Source organism: Branchiostoma belcheri, unplaced genomic scaffold, assembly GCF_001625305.1.
Source record: "Branchiostoma belcheri isolate BF01 breed outbred unplaced genomic scaffold, Haploidv18h27 scaffold4, whole genome shotgun sequence".
Taxonomy (NCBI): Eukaryota; Metazoa; Chordata; class Leptocardii; order Amphioxiformes; family Branchiostomatidae; genus Branchiostoma; species Branchiostoma belcheri.
The window spans coordinates 6,314,916-6,329,044 of record NW_017804020.1 but is presented as its reverse complement, the minus strand read 5'-3'; the positions used below and the strand labels follow the sequence as shown (position 1 = coordinate 6,329,044).

At 41.9% G+C, this 14,129-nt stretch overlaps 1 protein-coding gene across 2 annotated transcripts; it reads left to right on the top strand.

Moving 5' to 3' along the window:
• The first annotated feature begins 671 nt into the window (after positions 1-671).
• LOC109477430 (sodium- and chloride-dependent creatine transporter 1-like) lies at positions 672-14,003 on the top strand. Of its 2 annotated transcripts, none has more exons than XM_019778696.1 (14): positions 672-831; positions 7,158-7,289; positions 7,679-7,823; positions 7,968-8,099; positions 8,324-8,456; positions 8,710-8,844; positions 9,375-9,478; positions 9,820-9,944; positions 10,169-10,281; positions 10,535-10,669; positions 11,025-11,127; positions 11,350-11,450; positions 12,225-12,404; positions 12,846-14,003. In XM_019778696.1, exons 1-14 carry the CDS (start codon positions 690-692, stop codon positions 12,990-12,992), a joined length of 1,827 nt encoding a protein of 608 aa, XP_019634255.1. In that variant the 5' UTR covers positions 672-689; the 3' UTR covers positions 12,993-14,003. The 2 variants fall into 2 exon arrangements, with proteins under 2 accessions (XP_019634255.1, XP_019634254.1); XM_019778695.1 differs by lacking the exon at positions 672-831 and adding an exon at positions 2,746-3,164.
• The last annotated feature ends 126 nt before the right edge of the window (positions 14,004-14,129 follow it).

Genomic DNA, 14,129 nt, shown 5'->3' with positions numbered 1-14,129 from the left:
TGATTGAACGAAATATTGTACTTCTAGTATGTCACGAACTTTGTGCGTACGTTTGCAATGAAATATTTTCCGGCGTTCGTGAACTGGAAAATTTACCGCCTTTTGTCTATCATGGTGTCTGAAGGTCCGGCAAATGAGTTGCAATTCTCCTTTTGTTTTCCTTTTTTCTTGAAAGATGGATTTTGGTCAGAAAACAAATTAATTAAAAGCAAAAAATTCTTAAGTTGGATACAATTCGTTTCTTCGGTACAGTATAGGAGTATCAACCGTCACGAGGAGCAGACAACAACGCTTGGGGTCTCAAAACTATTTCTCTTATTAAAGAGGTCAATCATTCCTTACATATTAACAAGATAAAATGAAAAAAAAGAGTGAAATGTATGATTTTAAGAGGAAGTCGTCTTTACTTAAAACTGTATTGGACTGCTTTAGACTAGTTTATTCGCAAGGATTTGGTGAGGTTCTAACCAAAACCCAGAAACCTTAAGTTTTCTGCCAGAAGTTTCGGTTTTATAATCGCCTCGTATTTCTGCACCGAGGGGGGGGGTCAAACGGCGGTCAGATATACTAGTACGTCCATGGGTATTTCTTTTCCTAGTTAGTTTGCCTTGGCTTAAATACTCGATCGTTATTTTGTCAGGGACCCTATGGAGGCCACGGTTTTTTTCGACCCTAAGAGGAACAACAGAATGATGGACGAAGAGCAGGAAGAGACCGATGAGCGCCCGACGTGGGGCTCCAGAGCGGACGGTGTCCTGGTGTTGGTCGGCGCTACCGTGGGCCTGGGAAACTTCTGGCGGTTTCCTTATGTGTGCTACCGGAACGGCGGAGGTAATTATGATAAAAAAAAAAACAACTGCGGGTCAGGCTAAGGTGTTTAACCCTCTTCTAAAACTACCAACATGCCAAATTTTATCGCGTTCGTTCTCTATGAAGATACCATTCTTTGTGAATGAACTTTTTTGGCGACGCCATGGTATCAGGAACAGGTAAGTTTAGAAATGTGGTTAAAAAATACAGATATCTATGCCATGACTACAGCATTCATCTCCTTAATAACTTATTACGACAATGGCATTAAAAGAACGCAGAACTACATCTGATATATAATTGTCCCTCTACCAAACAGTTGTTGACCAAAATATCATGCATATGATGCACGAAATACAAATCTCCACCATCGAAAATCACAACACACTGTATGCTTCACTCAAGGGCAAGTTACATTGTATTTGCTCAAAACCACTTCCATGTCAGAGGAGACGCTTTGACAATTCATTGGTATGACCTACACCTGGCTGAAGTAGAAAGACAAGTTCTACTTCATTTTTACATGTATAATGATTCTGTGGCGGATCAGCACTGAAATGCGAACTGTGTATCTCTAAGATTGCTGTTAGATTTCTGCCTCACAGGTGAGTATTTATTTACTATACAACTTCTAAATCACTAAGTAAGGTTTACCACACTACCTAGCTACACTTTTATCACCCATAGTACATGTCACGTCGGGGAAACGCCTATGTGATACTGATTATAGCCTGGGTGTCCAGCGACATTAGGGAGCGGGCGGAAAATGGCACCCAGGCTAGTGGCTGCTAACTCTAAAAATAGAAGATTAAGAGAGGTTTTCGTTCTTTTATTGCATTTTATACTATCCTTGTAACTTTCAACAAATTCCATGTCGCAATTTCTGTGTACATGCTAGTAAACTGAACTGAACTGAACTAGTGACGTCGACAGAGGCCTTCTCTCGAGATCTCGCTGAATGCTTCTGGATGTTTCAACGTCTGGGTTACGTTCGAAAGGCTTCATTCATGAGCAAGCTATGATGTTGATCGGGCTGAAATTTCATGGCCCCTCCCATGTCAGACATTTCAAAGTTCATGGTTCAACAGTGACTCATCTGAGTGAACAAACAGGTTAGATCTAGATCTAGATAGTAGTTGCATGTTATTACCTCACACATGGCCTCCTCCTCCATGTAAGGTGCTTTAATTTTGTCACGTTCAAGCTTCTAAAAATTACCAGCCAAACGGAAACGTTCAGCCCCTAGGTGGTCATGTTTCATGGCATGATGTATTTGAATTTGGCAGTCCCTCTGAATTCATGGTGGACGTGTAGCGTTGTCGGGACGCCCCCTGTAGGCAGCTCGGGAGCGGTGCAGCGCAAACACCGACCTGACGTCCCTCTCTCTGCCCTTGGGAGGAGATTGAGCATGTCGCTAAAATTACTCGTAATCAAATGAAAATTTAACGTAATTCGAAATCACCACCCGGAATTATTTGTAACTCGTGATCACTACCCAAATTGCATGCGGGCCTCCTTGAAGTGTTTGCTTTGAATTACACAAGCGCACACGCCGTCACACGCACACGCACACACTAACACACAGACACGCGCGTGCGCGCGCACACACACACATACACATGCACCGTGACACACAAACATACACACATTCATTCCCATACATAGATACACATTGGCAGACTCACACACATTGGCATATACGTTACGTCACTTTGTAAATGTACGTAACGTAAATACTAACGTTACATACAGACGGACTCATAACGTTACACATCCACATAGGTACATAAAGGCAAACTTTACGCCCTTGGGATATGAAGACATGCATATCTCCTTCCACAGCTGCTATGAACGAATCGTCCTCAAGGTTGGACTTGCCAATCACAGCGTAGCTTGGCAAGCCGCCATAAAACATGAACTCACACAACCTCTGTGACGTCATACCCCACAGCGAGGGGTGAGCCGGCTCATGTTCGCGGGATCGCATAACGGCTGTTAGCTGAGCTCCACGCTATTTCTGAGCGCTCCAGGATCGGCTGCTTCCAAACGGCAGCCGCCGGTCGCACCCCCGGTTCTTACATGAAATTCTTCAAGATACCGTCTATCAAGGTGTTTTGGGACATTTTCTAGCCGCGCGAGAATGGCGGGAAAAGAGGAAAGCTACGCCCGTCACCCTGAAGGGGTCGACATGACTGTGGGCAACGCCGCCTCCGGGGGAACGCCGGAGAAACAAGAAGGATCGGAGCGGCCGACATGGGGACACAAGGTGGATTTCATCCTGTCGTGTGTCGGCTTCGCCGTCGGCTTGGGGAACGTGTGGCGGTTTCCCTACCTGTGCTACAGGAACGGCGGAGGTAAGACGTCATCTAACATTAATGTACACCTGAGTAAGGCGAGACGGTAACGCTTACTCCCGCACGTAACACTGCTGAGGGGTGTGGGAAGGGCAAAGTGTGTTAGAGCAAAGTCCAAGTTTAAAACCAGCTCCATTAAATAGCTATTACTTTCTCATCGCTAGCACTGCATGATTTCCGAAAAGGCTCTACTCTGAGAATCACAGCATTCGCTACATCGTTGATGCAGCTGCTACGTACGTTATTCAGTTCAGGCGCGGCTGTGGCAGGAATCATGAATGTAGCAGCTATGCTAGCAACTGTCGCAACATGCTTCAACTGACACAATACTGGCAGCAACGGAGCGATATTACGTGTGATAAAAGCTCAGTCACTGGCATGGCACGCTTTTAAAACCCGGAGACACTAATAAAACAAACAAACAAAACCGTCACGTTTATTACGATAAAACGACCCCACCCTTCACGTACCTACAAAATGTATGTGCACTTCGTCACAAGTATTTGCTACAGCATACTTTGATATTGAACCCAAGGACGCCGACGGCATGCTTGAATCCTTCCGAGGTACACTGCTTTTCGGTTTCTAATGAAGCGGCCTTCAATCACACAGCGTAGCTTGTTTCTATTCCCCACAAGTGACCCTGGCCCTGCCTTGGGAAAAGTTCAACCATGCGAGTTTCTCTCATGCCCGTTAGTTAATTTGTTTACTTCGGCTTTGTCTCCTATGGCCTAATGCTTTCATGCACTGCAAATGAGCAAGTCTAATGTTACAAACGTTTACGTTGGACGAAATGCGTTTGAATACTGCTATTGGGACGCTTGCAAACGATGCGATCATTACTCTGGAAAGTCTTACAAATGTTTTCAGGCCACCTATTAATACTATCCCCTAGTGTGATGAAAGCTCCTTGATCAAACGTAGAATAGTACTTTTTGAGGGGCATTTTGCCGCAATGCAGTGTTGTGGATCGATATAGTCGCAGCTACCTTGGATACTAAACTACTTCCATTTAGTATCTTTTATGTACTTAAAACCACGTCCTACTTGTTGGCTAAACGGTGGCGAGTTGTACTACCACAAAAGGCAGGCTGGTCCCTATAAGAACCGGTAACCAGCTTCTAGTAACGTTATATCACCCAAAGAGCAGCGCAGGGACAAATCACTATGGTTTTCAGCATGAAATTTCTCTGTGTAAAACCAACACCAAAATTACTTCAGGTTTAGGGTGGCCGTTTTGTGTATCTAACCTTCAAATGTACAATATGGCTGACTCAGGTGTGAGCTCCTTTGATGACAGGTAAACAAGGTGAACAATAGAATGTTGACACATAGGTACTGGTAGGAGTCCTAGGACTCTTCCATTGTGGAGAGTTCAAAGGGGTGGAAGGCGCAATCATGAAAGTTTGCACAAATTCTATAATTAGTAACTTCCAATAATACCTCATAGGCTCATACCACTCAAGATTACCATGTTTCCTTCTGGATTTTTTTTCTGCTTCTTGAACTTTTTATGTTTTATATACCAGTAACACTTTCTACAAACTAAAAGTTCTGTATATAGTCAGTGTGACTATTTTGCCAATTTTGGTTTGTTGGTAGTTTTTCTGGTTTAACAGTGTGTACTTGTACATGAACTTGAAGAAAAAAAATGGAAGCAGTTGTTACTGGATATCCCTGATATCCAGTAGCCATTTAAAGTAGTGTTTATCAATACCAGCAGGCTGTGTCTGTTCTTGGTGCCAGTGGATAATATTAGTGACTGCAGACACTCAATACACCCTTGGCATGCTGTCAATGTTTTGGAAAGGGTCCAACCTGACCTAGTGAGGTTCAGCTGTCTGTACAACTGTGCAGGAATGCTGGACATTCAGGCCACATCATCTTATTTCTTTGGTTCTCTGATATTTTATCAGGATAAAAATGGGAGCTGCATCAGGAAAACTTGCATTATGATAATACATTCCCTCCCTAGAACTATGTGTACCAAGGTACAGACTCCTAGTGGATTTCCAAGTTCAGCATTTTCTTTAAAAAATCTGACAAACAAAAGATTGGATTATTGTTGTGGCATTGAACAGGGCATGAAATCCCAAAGTCCATAATACTACTACTAGTATCATCAATGCAGATGTTCTTAGCAGTGAACATAACGTTAGCAGTACATGTATTTGGGATGTCTTCATTAAATTTTGTATGATCTTATTGTGTGTCCTCCATAATTCATGCACTGCATATTAGACCCAGTTATGGTCAGTTGTGGTGCTTAGGCACACTACCTAGTGCTGAAATGGTATGAATTTGAAATAGATACCAGTTCATTTCTTATCTATTCATTCATCAACATAATTGGATATAGATAGAACACGACAAGACTAGGATATTCAATGGGCTGGCTATATATAATTGCTGGTAATTTCAATGATACCCTGGTATTTTTGCTATCATCTCCTATGACTTGAATCTGTAGTGATGTCCTCATGGTGACAAGTGTAAAGATCAGATTACATCTCCTCTGACATGTAAGTACCCCCTGGGTCTATCAAATCAGCAGATGAGAGGTCTTCCCTTGTTTACTCTTAACTTGATAAATATTTATTCACTTGTTATGATATGAGAGACCTCTTCAAACAAGGACAGAACTTAAATTGATGGAATGACAAAGGTATTAAAATTGTACAAGCAATATTGTGAGTAGCTTATATTAAATATCACTTGATCTAATACATTCAGTCAACATAAACAAACACATTTTGGTCCAACTCAAACTTCTTGGTAGAATTGTGTTCAAGATCTTTCAGCACTTTGAGCACAACCTTCTTAAAAGCATGCGGCCATGTTTGTTTGTACCCTAAAAGACTGACAAGGCCATTGTCCTGCCTTGCTTCTCCCTATCCCCAGCAGGAGAATGCCAGCACTACCTGATATCTTGTTTTGACTGTGCCAAGAAGGACAAGTAGCCATTGCTTGAGAGAACAACACCTAAATGAGTAAAGAAAGCTTGCATGACAAAGATACAAAACAAGAAGACAGGATGTGACCTTCCTGACTTCCTGACATTTACAGCAGAAATGCAGTATCTTGTTAACCTTCACCCAGCTGAGGTAGCCCCTTTTGCAACTTGGCAGAACTGCCTACAGGGTTAGGTTACAGGGGAGGGTCAAGGTCACAGTCACCTCCAGGGTTAATCAACCCCATCTGTCCTGGCATACTTCCAAATATGGATGTCTTCAAAGAAAACAACAAATCAGGGACAGTCAAGTTCAGCACCGTCTTACTTCATCACAGATGGAGCTTTTTAAGGCCACAAGAATCAAGTTTGTTGGTTCTAAGATTTAAAAAAATGACTCCTTACATGGCAACAGATAAAAACCACAAAAAAGTCAGAATCTAAAGTCAGATTTATGATCTTTTTTTTTTTTTAGATTAGGCCTTGACCCAAGGAATAAGCCATAAAAAGGTTAGGGACAGATCAGGAAAACTCGCAAATACAGACAATTCACCTTGGGCATTCTCACTGACTCTTTGATCTCAGTTTGCCTGTCCCAGTTTTATGGTGTGGGGTCATGACCTTTTCTCTCAGCCATGCATAGCAAAACCACCTGTCACCTGGACATGTACAAACAACAGGTAGCACCACCAGCGTCCTTCAACCTGGGGTGGGGGTGTTTCCTTTGTTGTTTGTACAATCAGATAAAGTCTGGATGTGTGCTGTACGTGTACAGTGTGGTGTGCATAGTCATGAAGTAAATAACATGTCAACAACACCAGGTATACAGTAAATGTCCAATGTAAATAAAGCTGTCTGAAAAAGTCAATCTTGACCATTTCAAACCAGCCAATTGTCATGTTTGTCTTGCTAATAATGTCTGTTTGTCTGTCAAGTTTTCTGGTGGGTCAATAACTATTCCTGTACTATAGAATTGTTTCAACTGTAAACTTAAAACACTGAGAAGTTCATGACATCTGTCTGTCTGCCGCCCCCCCCCCCAGGAGCGTTCCTGATCCCGTACTTCATCTGCCTGGTGGCAGGGGGCGTTCCTGTGTTCTTCCTGGAGATCTTCCTGGGCCAGTTCATGAGCCAGGGCGGCATTGGCTGTTGGAAGATATGCCCCATATTCCAAGGTGAGATTCATTGACTTCATTGACTGACACAGTTTTACATACATGTACTTCATCAGGTGACACTTATTCTTATGTTTACCAAAAGAAAACATTGTTTTTGCTACATTTCCTCTTCTTCTGTTCCAAACACTGACGTCTGACATGGTCTTTCACCATGGTAACTGGTGTTGGGTTACATAATGTTGCAATTTTAAAGTAGGAGGGATTTAGACTCCTGTCAGCATATATGTGAATGTGTTTGAGTAAGAATTAACAGTGAGAGCAGACCATGTGCGAAGGTAAACATTATGCATTTGCTTTGCAAATGTTACCTTTCTAGTCTTGGTTTTAGATTTCATGGAGGTAAAACTGCACATCTTTTCCCCATTTTAACCCTGACTGTGTTCCAGGCATCGGGTTTGCGACCACCGTGATCTGCTTCCTCCTGAACATCTATTACATCATCATCCTGAACTGGGCAGCCTACTTCTTCGGTCGCTCCTTCACATCAGTACTGCCCTGGTCACACTGTGATAACCCATGGAACACAGAGTAGTAAGGAACTGCATTGTACAGTTACAGTTATGCTATAAAAAGCATTATTCAAGTTCATTTGATGAAGATTTTAAAACGTTTTTCCAGTGTTAAATGCAGCATTTCCCCATGCTTGGCTCAATGTGGATCTGTTTGTGTCTCCAGCTGTACCACCAACTTCACCAAGCCAGACACCGGCAGTGCTGCCAACATGACCAACATGACCCTGGATGGCAACATGACAGCCTCCAACACCACCAACATCACACAGATATCTCCTGTCGTCGAGTTCTGGGAGTGAGTTTTGTAAAAATGATTCTATGATTGTAGAATGTGCAATTTCTGCATGGGACATTGGTTTAGGAAGAAACAGACTAGGTGCTCTATGAAGTATGTGTTTGCCTTCATATATATTAGTTTAAACTGGCTATTGTGGTCACTTTTTGGGACCCCATAGATTATTTCATCCCACTGACACAAGCATGAAGAATCCTGTCTCATAAGCCACTTTTTTTCTGTAGGAACAAAGTGCTGAACATGTCAGAGGGAGTGGAGGACCTTGGGGAGGTGCAGTGGGAGCTGGCCGTGTGTCTTCTCTGTGTCTGGATCGTCGTCTACTTCTGCGTCTTCAAGGGGGTCAAGTCCACTGGCAAGGTACGTCTTGGTCAGATTCAGAGTCTATAAAAGTTTGAAGATATTGGAGGACTAGCTATATAGCAACCATTCTTGTGGACCGGAAGATTTGAGGTTCAAATCCTGGCTCTTACATTGTTACTCAAGCGGCCTAATACCCCTGCTTCAGTTAGATAGATAAACAGATAAACAGTATAAGGAGATCAAAGTGTGGTTGTTCTCCTAATGCACGTGACTGACAACTTAATGTCGCTTTCTATATTCCCTTCCCTAGGTGGTTTACTTCACGGCTACCTTCCCATATGTGATGCTGACTGTCCTGCTGATCCGGGGCGTCACACTAGAGGGCGCTGCTGACGGGCTCTTCTTCTACCTGAACCCAGACTGGGAGAAACTGAAGGACCACAAGGTGGGGAACTCACCTGTCCTCATAGTGGGGGGCAACCTAAAGATGACCTGAGAAGGACTTATGTTAGGGGAAACACTTCTAGCACCATGGACAGAACCATTAGGAGGGGGTAAAGTAGAAGTATTTTCAGCACCAAGGACAGAACCATTGTGCAGTTTAAGAGGGTGTATAGGCCATAAAAATCACTCTCAGTACCATGGACAGAACCATTGCAACGTTAGAGGGGGTGTATGTTATAAGAAGTACTTTCAGCACCATGGACAGAACCAGGAATGCATGTAACGTTAAAGGGAAGTTATTCATAAAACTCCTGTCTTGTTGCACCCTTAGAATTTGCCCTGCTAAAGTTGCTTTTTGGTTCCAAATTTCCACTGGCTACAGGGTTTGAAGCAGCAGGGAAAAGGCAAACTTTTCTATGCCATAACTTGTGTAGTTACAGAGATACCATGTATAGATTTTGAATTTGTGCTAATATGATAATTGTCATTTTTTATGCCAGGAAATTGAAGGTATTGTTGTTTGTGTTCCAGGTGTGGATCGATGCAGGCACACAGATTTTCTTCTCCTATGCCATTGGCCTGGGCTGCATGACAGCGCTGGGCAGCTACAACAAGTTCCACAACGACTCCTACAAGTACGTAGCTTACTGTGGGAATTTCTGGGAAATATTTTTAAGAAAAGTTACTTTTGTAAGATGAAAGATAAATGTACAGTATGTAAAATAACAAGAAAGAAATCTCTCAATTAAATCTCATTGACAAGAAGAAGAAATCAACTCTTTCCAGTAGACAGCTACCAGGATTTGAAAGCTGAAGCAAAAGTAAGGTTGTTGGAACATAGGGCTGTCCGTACTATTATGCTTACATGTAAGTGCTGAGTGCTGAGCAGAAAAAGCAGTACGACCATTTCTTAAAGTCTTTGTGATGGCCCAAAAGAGATGTTAATATTTGTTGTGTTGTTTATTCCCATGTGCAGACAGAGCATCCTGATTGCCACAGTGAACAGCTTCACCAGTCTGTACTCCGGCCTGGTGGTGTTCTCGGTGCTAGGCTTCATGGCCAAGGAACAGGGGCTCCACATCAAGGACGTGGCAGCTTCAGGTATGGTACATCAAGTTTGTGGGGACTTGATATTGTGTTAGGAGGGGATAGGAGGTGCATGCTGTATGTTTAGTTTGCATTTGAAACAATACTGTAGTACAGTGTAGTAAGACAAAGGATGTGATGAGTTTGCGAAAAAAGTTAACACAAAAGCAACACTAGCATTTCACAGTAGTATCTATGGCTGTAAAATATACTAAATAGTAAACCTTACCTCTCCGCAGGTCCGGGTCTGGTGTTCATCGCGTACCCGCGAGCGCTGTCGCTGATGCCCCTCGCTCCGCTGTGGTCATGTCTCTTCTTCTTCATGATCATTCTGGTCGGACTGGACAGTCAGGTAAGGGGATTTCATCAAAAGCTATTCCAGTAGATCTGCCATCTTCCAGGTATAATGGCCTTACAGGGTCAGTCAAGGACATTGTTTCTTACAGTCCTAAGATTTACTATACACAGGTGCTGCTTTAGAATTTTAGATAACATAAATGTACCACTAGACAATATTTTCTGGTCAAATGAGAATGTCAAATGTGCACAGACTAATTAGGATCCATGTAGATTTAACAAGTTGAACTGTTTTACTGTTTTGACAGTTCGTAGGTGTGGAGGGTTTTGTGACCGCTGTGGTTGACATGATCCCGTACCTGCGCCGAGGATACAACCGAGAGCTCTTCATCGCCGGACTCTGCATATTCAACTTCCTGTTAGGACTCACCATGGTCACAAATGTATGTACTGGGGTACAGCTTTAGTTTATTTGATCTCTGATTTGAGAGAATGATGCTGAACCAAAACATCAGCTTACATGATAAAAGACCTTGACTAAGACCTAAGGAAATGAATCTATGTCACCTTTGTTCCACTTACATTCAATTTTAATTCTTATTGCTTGGAACCACTGCTGAAGATTTTGACCTGAAATTCAAATTCAAATTTAAAAGATGAGCGGAGCAATAATCATGATACACTTTGTCCAGTGTTGCTTTGCCTTGCCTTGCAAATGATAAATTAACTTGTCTTCACAATGATAATATATCGATATATTTTGTAACTCTCACCTGTACATGTGTTTGTGTTTCCCAGGGAGGTATCTACGTCTTCCAGATCTTCGACTACTACTCTGCCAGCGGCATCTCCCTTCTCTTCATGTCCTTCTTCGAGTGTGTGGCCATCGCCTGGATCTTTGGTGAGAAAAACAGCAATGTTTCTAATAAAATATCTATCTTATGTTTTGGCATGATGGCAATAAGTGCTTGCAGTGCATGGAGAATTCAATGTTTTCCTCAGAAAAAAGTTGAAGTTGACCTTTAACCTTCTCCTTGCTGATGTTGCCTTAAGCAGCAAATGTGCATTAGATAGTTATGTTGACAAATAAAGATTGTTTTTTAACCATCTCCCTTGTTTTCAGGAGTGAACCGTTTCTATGACAGTATTGAACTGATGATTGGGTACAAGCCTCTGCCATGGTTCAAAATCTGCTGGACTGTCCTCACTCCTCTTATTGCTGTGGTAAGTCTACTGCCACTGTAACTTTAATCAGGCTAAATACTTTGAAAAGTTAATTAAGACGAATAAAGGGTGACTAAAACAAAATGCTGCTGTTTAGGCCACACCAATTTAATTTGTTGGTTCTCGGATTTTTTCAGGAAAAATATGAAGCGACAGGGCGAAAAAAAATAAAAATAAAAACAGATCTAGGCATCCTATTATAGCCCCAAATGCTACGATAGGAGGTATGAAGTCAACACAAAAGGCTGGTTCAAAATTTAAACAATGAATTTTGAACTTCTAATGATACCACTGCATTGAAAGATGGAATAACTGTAACGACTAGGAAGAAAAGGACTGTTTTCAACTGTTAAGGGCAAAATATGAGCATTTTGCAGTTGATTCTGAAATTTTTTTTTTTGCAAATCAGGAAAAAATGAAGAGGTGAATTCGAGAAACAACAAATTAAATTGGTGTGGCCTTATCAGCTAATAACAAACTTTTTATCATCACAAATATGCATTGATACAAAATACAGTAAATTGAACAATTGGAGAAATCTGTTAACAGTTGGATATTCCACACATCATCTTCTTCATCACTGACTGAATCCTAGTCATTCATTCCCAGTGACTGTCACAAACCTGATAAAAGATGTGGATGCTATCTGAAATGTCCAACTGTTGTGATAATTTATCCAGTTGCTTGATTTCTTTTGTATCTTTAATGTTAACCTGGATGTCTAACCTTCATTGACAACACTGACTTTACTTCTGTCTCCGTTTTCTCCACCAGGGCATTTTCCTGTTCATGTGCGTGACGTGGTCTCCGATGGAGTTTAAGCACTTCACGGCGACATACTACTTCCCGACCTGGGCGGAGAGTATCGGCTGGTGCATGGTGGTGGTCGCCATCCTGTGTGTCCCCGTCACCGCCGTCGTCAAGATCTGCCAGGCCAAGGGAACATTCCGGGAGGTGAGGGACAATAGTGATTGGTGTTTATCATTTAGCCAGGACCAACCTATTGGCTTAATCATGGGAACTGTGCATTAATGATTGGTCAATAATGCACACTAGGAATGATGCATGGAACTTCAACTTTTTAGCACTGTTGGTGTCCATTTCAATTGGCTATGTGATAATGTTAATGCCGTGTTTTCTGGGTTACCTTTAACTGAAAGAGCTAAAAAAAATGCAGTATGTTTCCATTTGCATCATTCTCACACTCAGCATACATGTAGATATACTTTAATATCATCAAAGAGATTCAAGAGACAAATGAAACACTCAATGTTCAATGTTCAACTTTGCCAAGCTTCAGGATACAGTTTATACACACACCTGTTGCAGTAACTTCACTCTAAGCAAATTAAAATTCACAATCCCAACTTTCTCACCTTCTATTCTACCTTGCAGCGGTGGCAAGAGGTGACCACTCCACAGCTCCAGTACCACCAGCTACGACCAAAGGACAAGCTGGCGCGGGGACTCAGTATCGACTCCGACCCCTCCACACCCCCGCCACCGTACTCCGATGTACAGCAGTACGACACCGCGCTGTAGGCTGCTCGCAAAGTCTTCCAGGGACCGTTTAGGCCACGCCAATTTAACTTGTTGGTTCTCATATTTTAAAAACATAATGATAAAGAAAATCTGTAACCATGAAAAGAGTCGGAAAGGAAACGCTTGTGCCTTTGTACACAAAGAGTTAGCACACTACATGTATATTCGTCATTAGTTTTCTTTTTATCCCTCCCTTTTCATGTAATCCACTGGCTGATTTTTTACTTTATGTCCAATAACCAAGAAAATATTTTTTTGTGGCCTTAGGTAAGTTTAGTAAATACTGGTTAGGCTGTAGGCCGCTTTGAGCTCAATGTCTTTCAAAGATCATTTATACTCCAGTAATTAAATACCAGAGAAACTCTTACAAAAACTGAAGCAACGGCTCAAAACTCTAATACCTAGCACAATGGGGAATAATCAGAATAATCTAAACACGGATAGTGAGTGTGTGAGTGGACATAACCAAAATGATCATGTGAACCGTTTCAGTCTTCCACCACTTCTGTGATGTCATGCCACGTACATAGGACATATCACAAGTGATAGACAGTATCAAAGCAAGGTTCAAAATCATGTGCAGCTCAGAAGTGAAGACAATTTTGTTAACTGCCATATACTAGGAGCTGATAAAGAATGGGCTTATTTCTCTATAGCTTGCTTGAGCACAGCTGAGCGAGTTTTTTGCCTAGAGATAAGAAATCTTTTGGGTGTCAAAAGTCTAATTATGAAGGTTTATACGGTATGCACGCATCTTGTTGGTGTACTTTAACTTGCCTAACATTTTATTTTCAAATGATATATTCTTTGTTTTTCCTGGTGTGTGCAGGGCTTTGAGCCATATTTGTGCTCTATTTTGTTGTGTGTCCAAATACAAGAGAATCATGACTGGGTATTACATGTATCCATGAGTCTGGGGTATCATCCATATATGTTACTACCTGTGACAGCTGCCCTACATTTGATATGAACTATATGTACTACAGAATAAACTGTTTTATTCTCTCTTTAGACTATCAGTGTCCATTTCACTACAGTTGTACTACTTGTGGGTTTCTCACTCAAGTGCCATACACATACCAGAAGCCATACATATGGGATTTTAGATTTCTATTCACTTTCATGGCTGCAACAGAG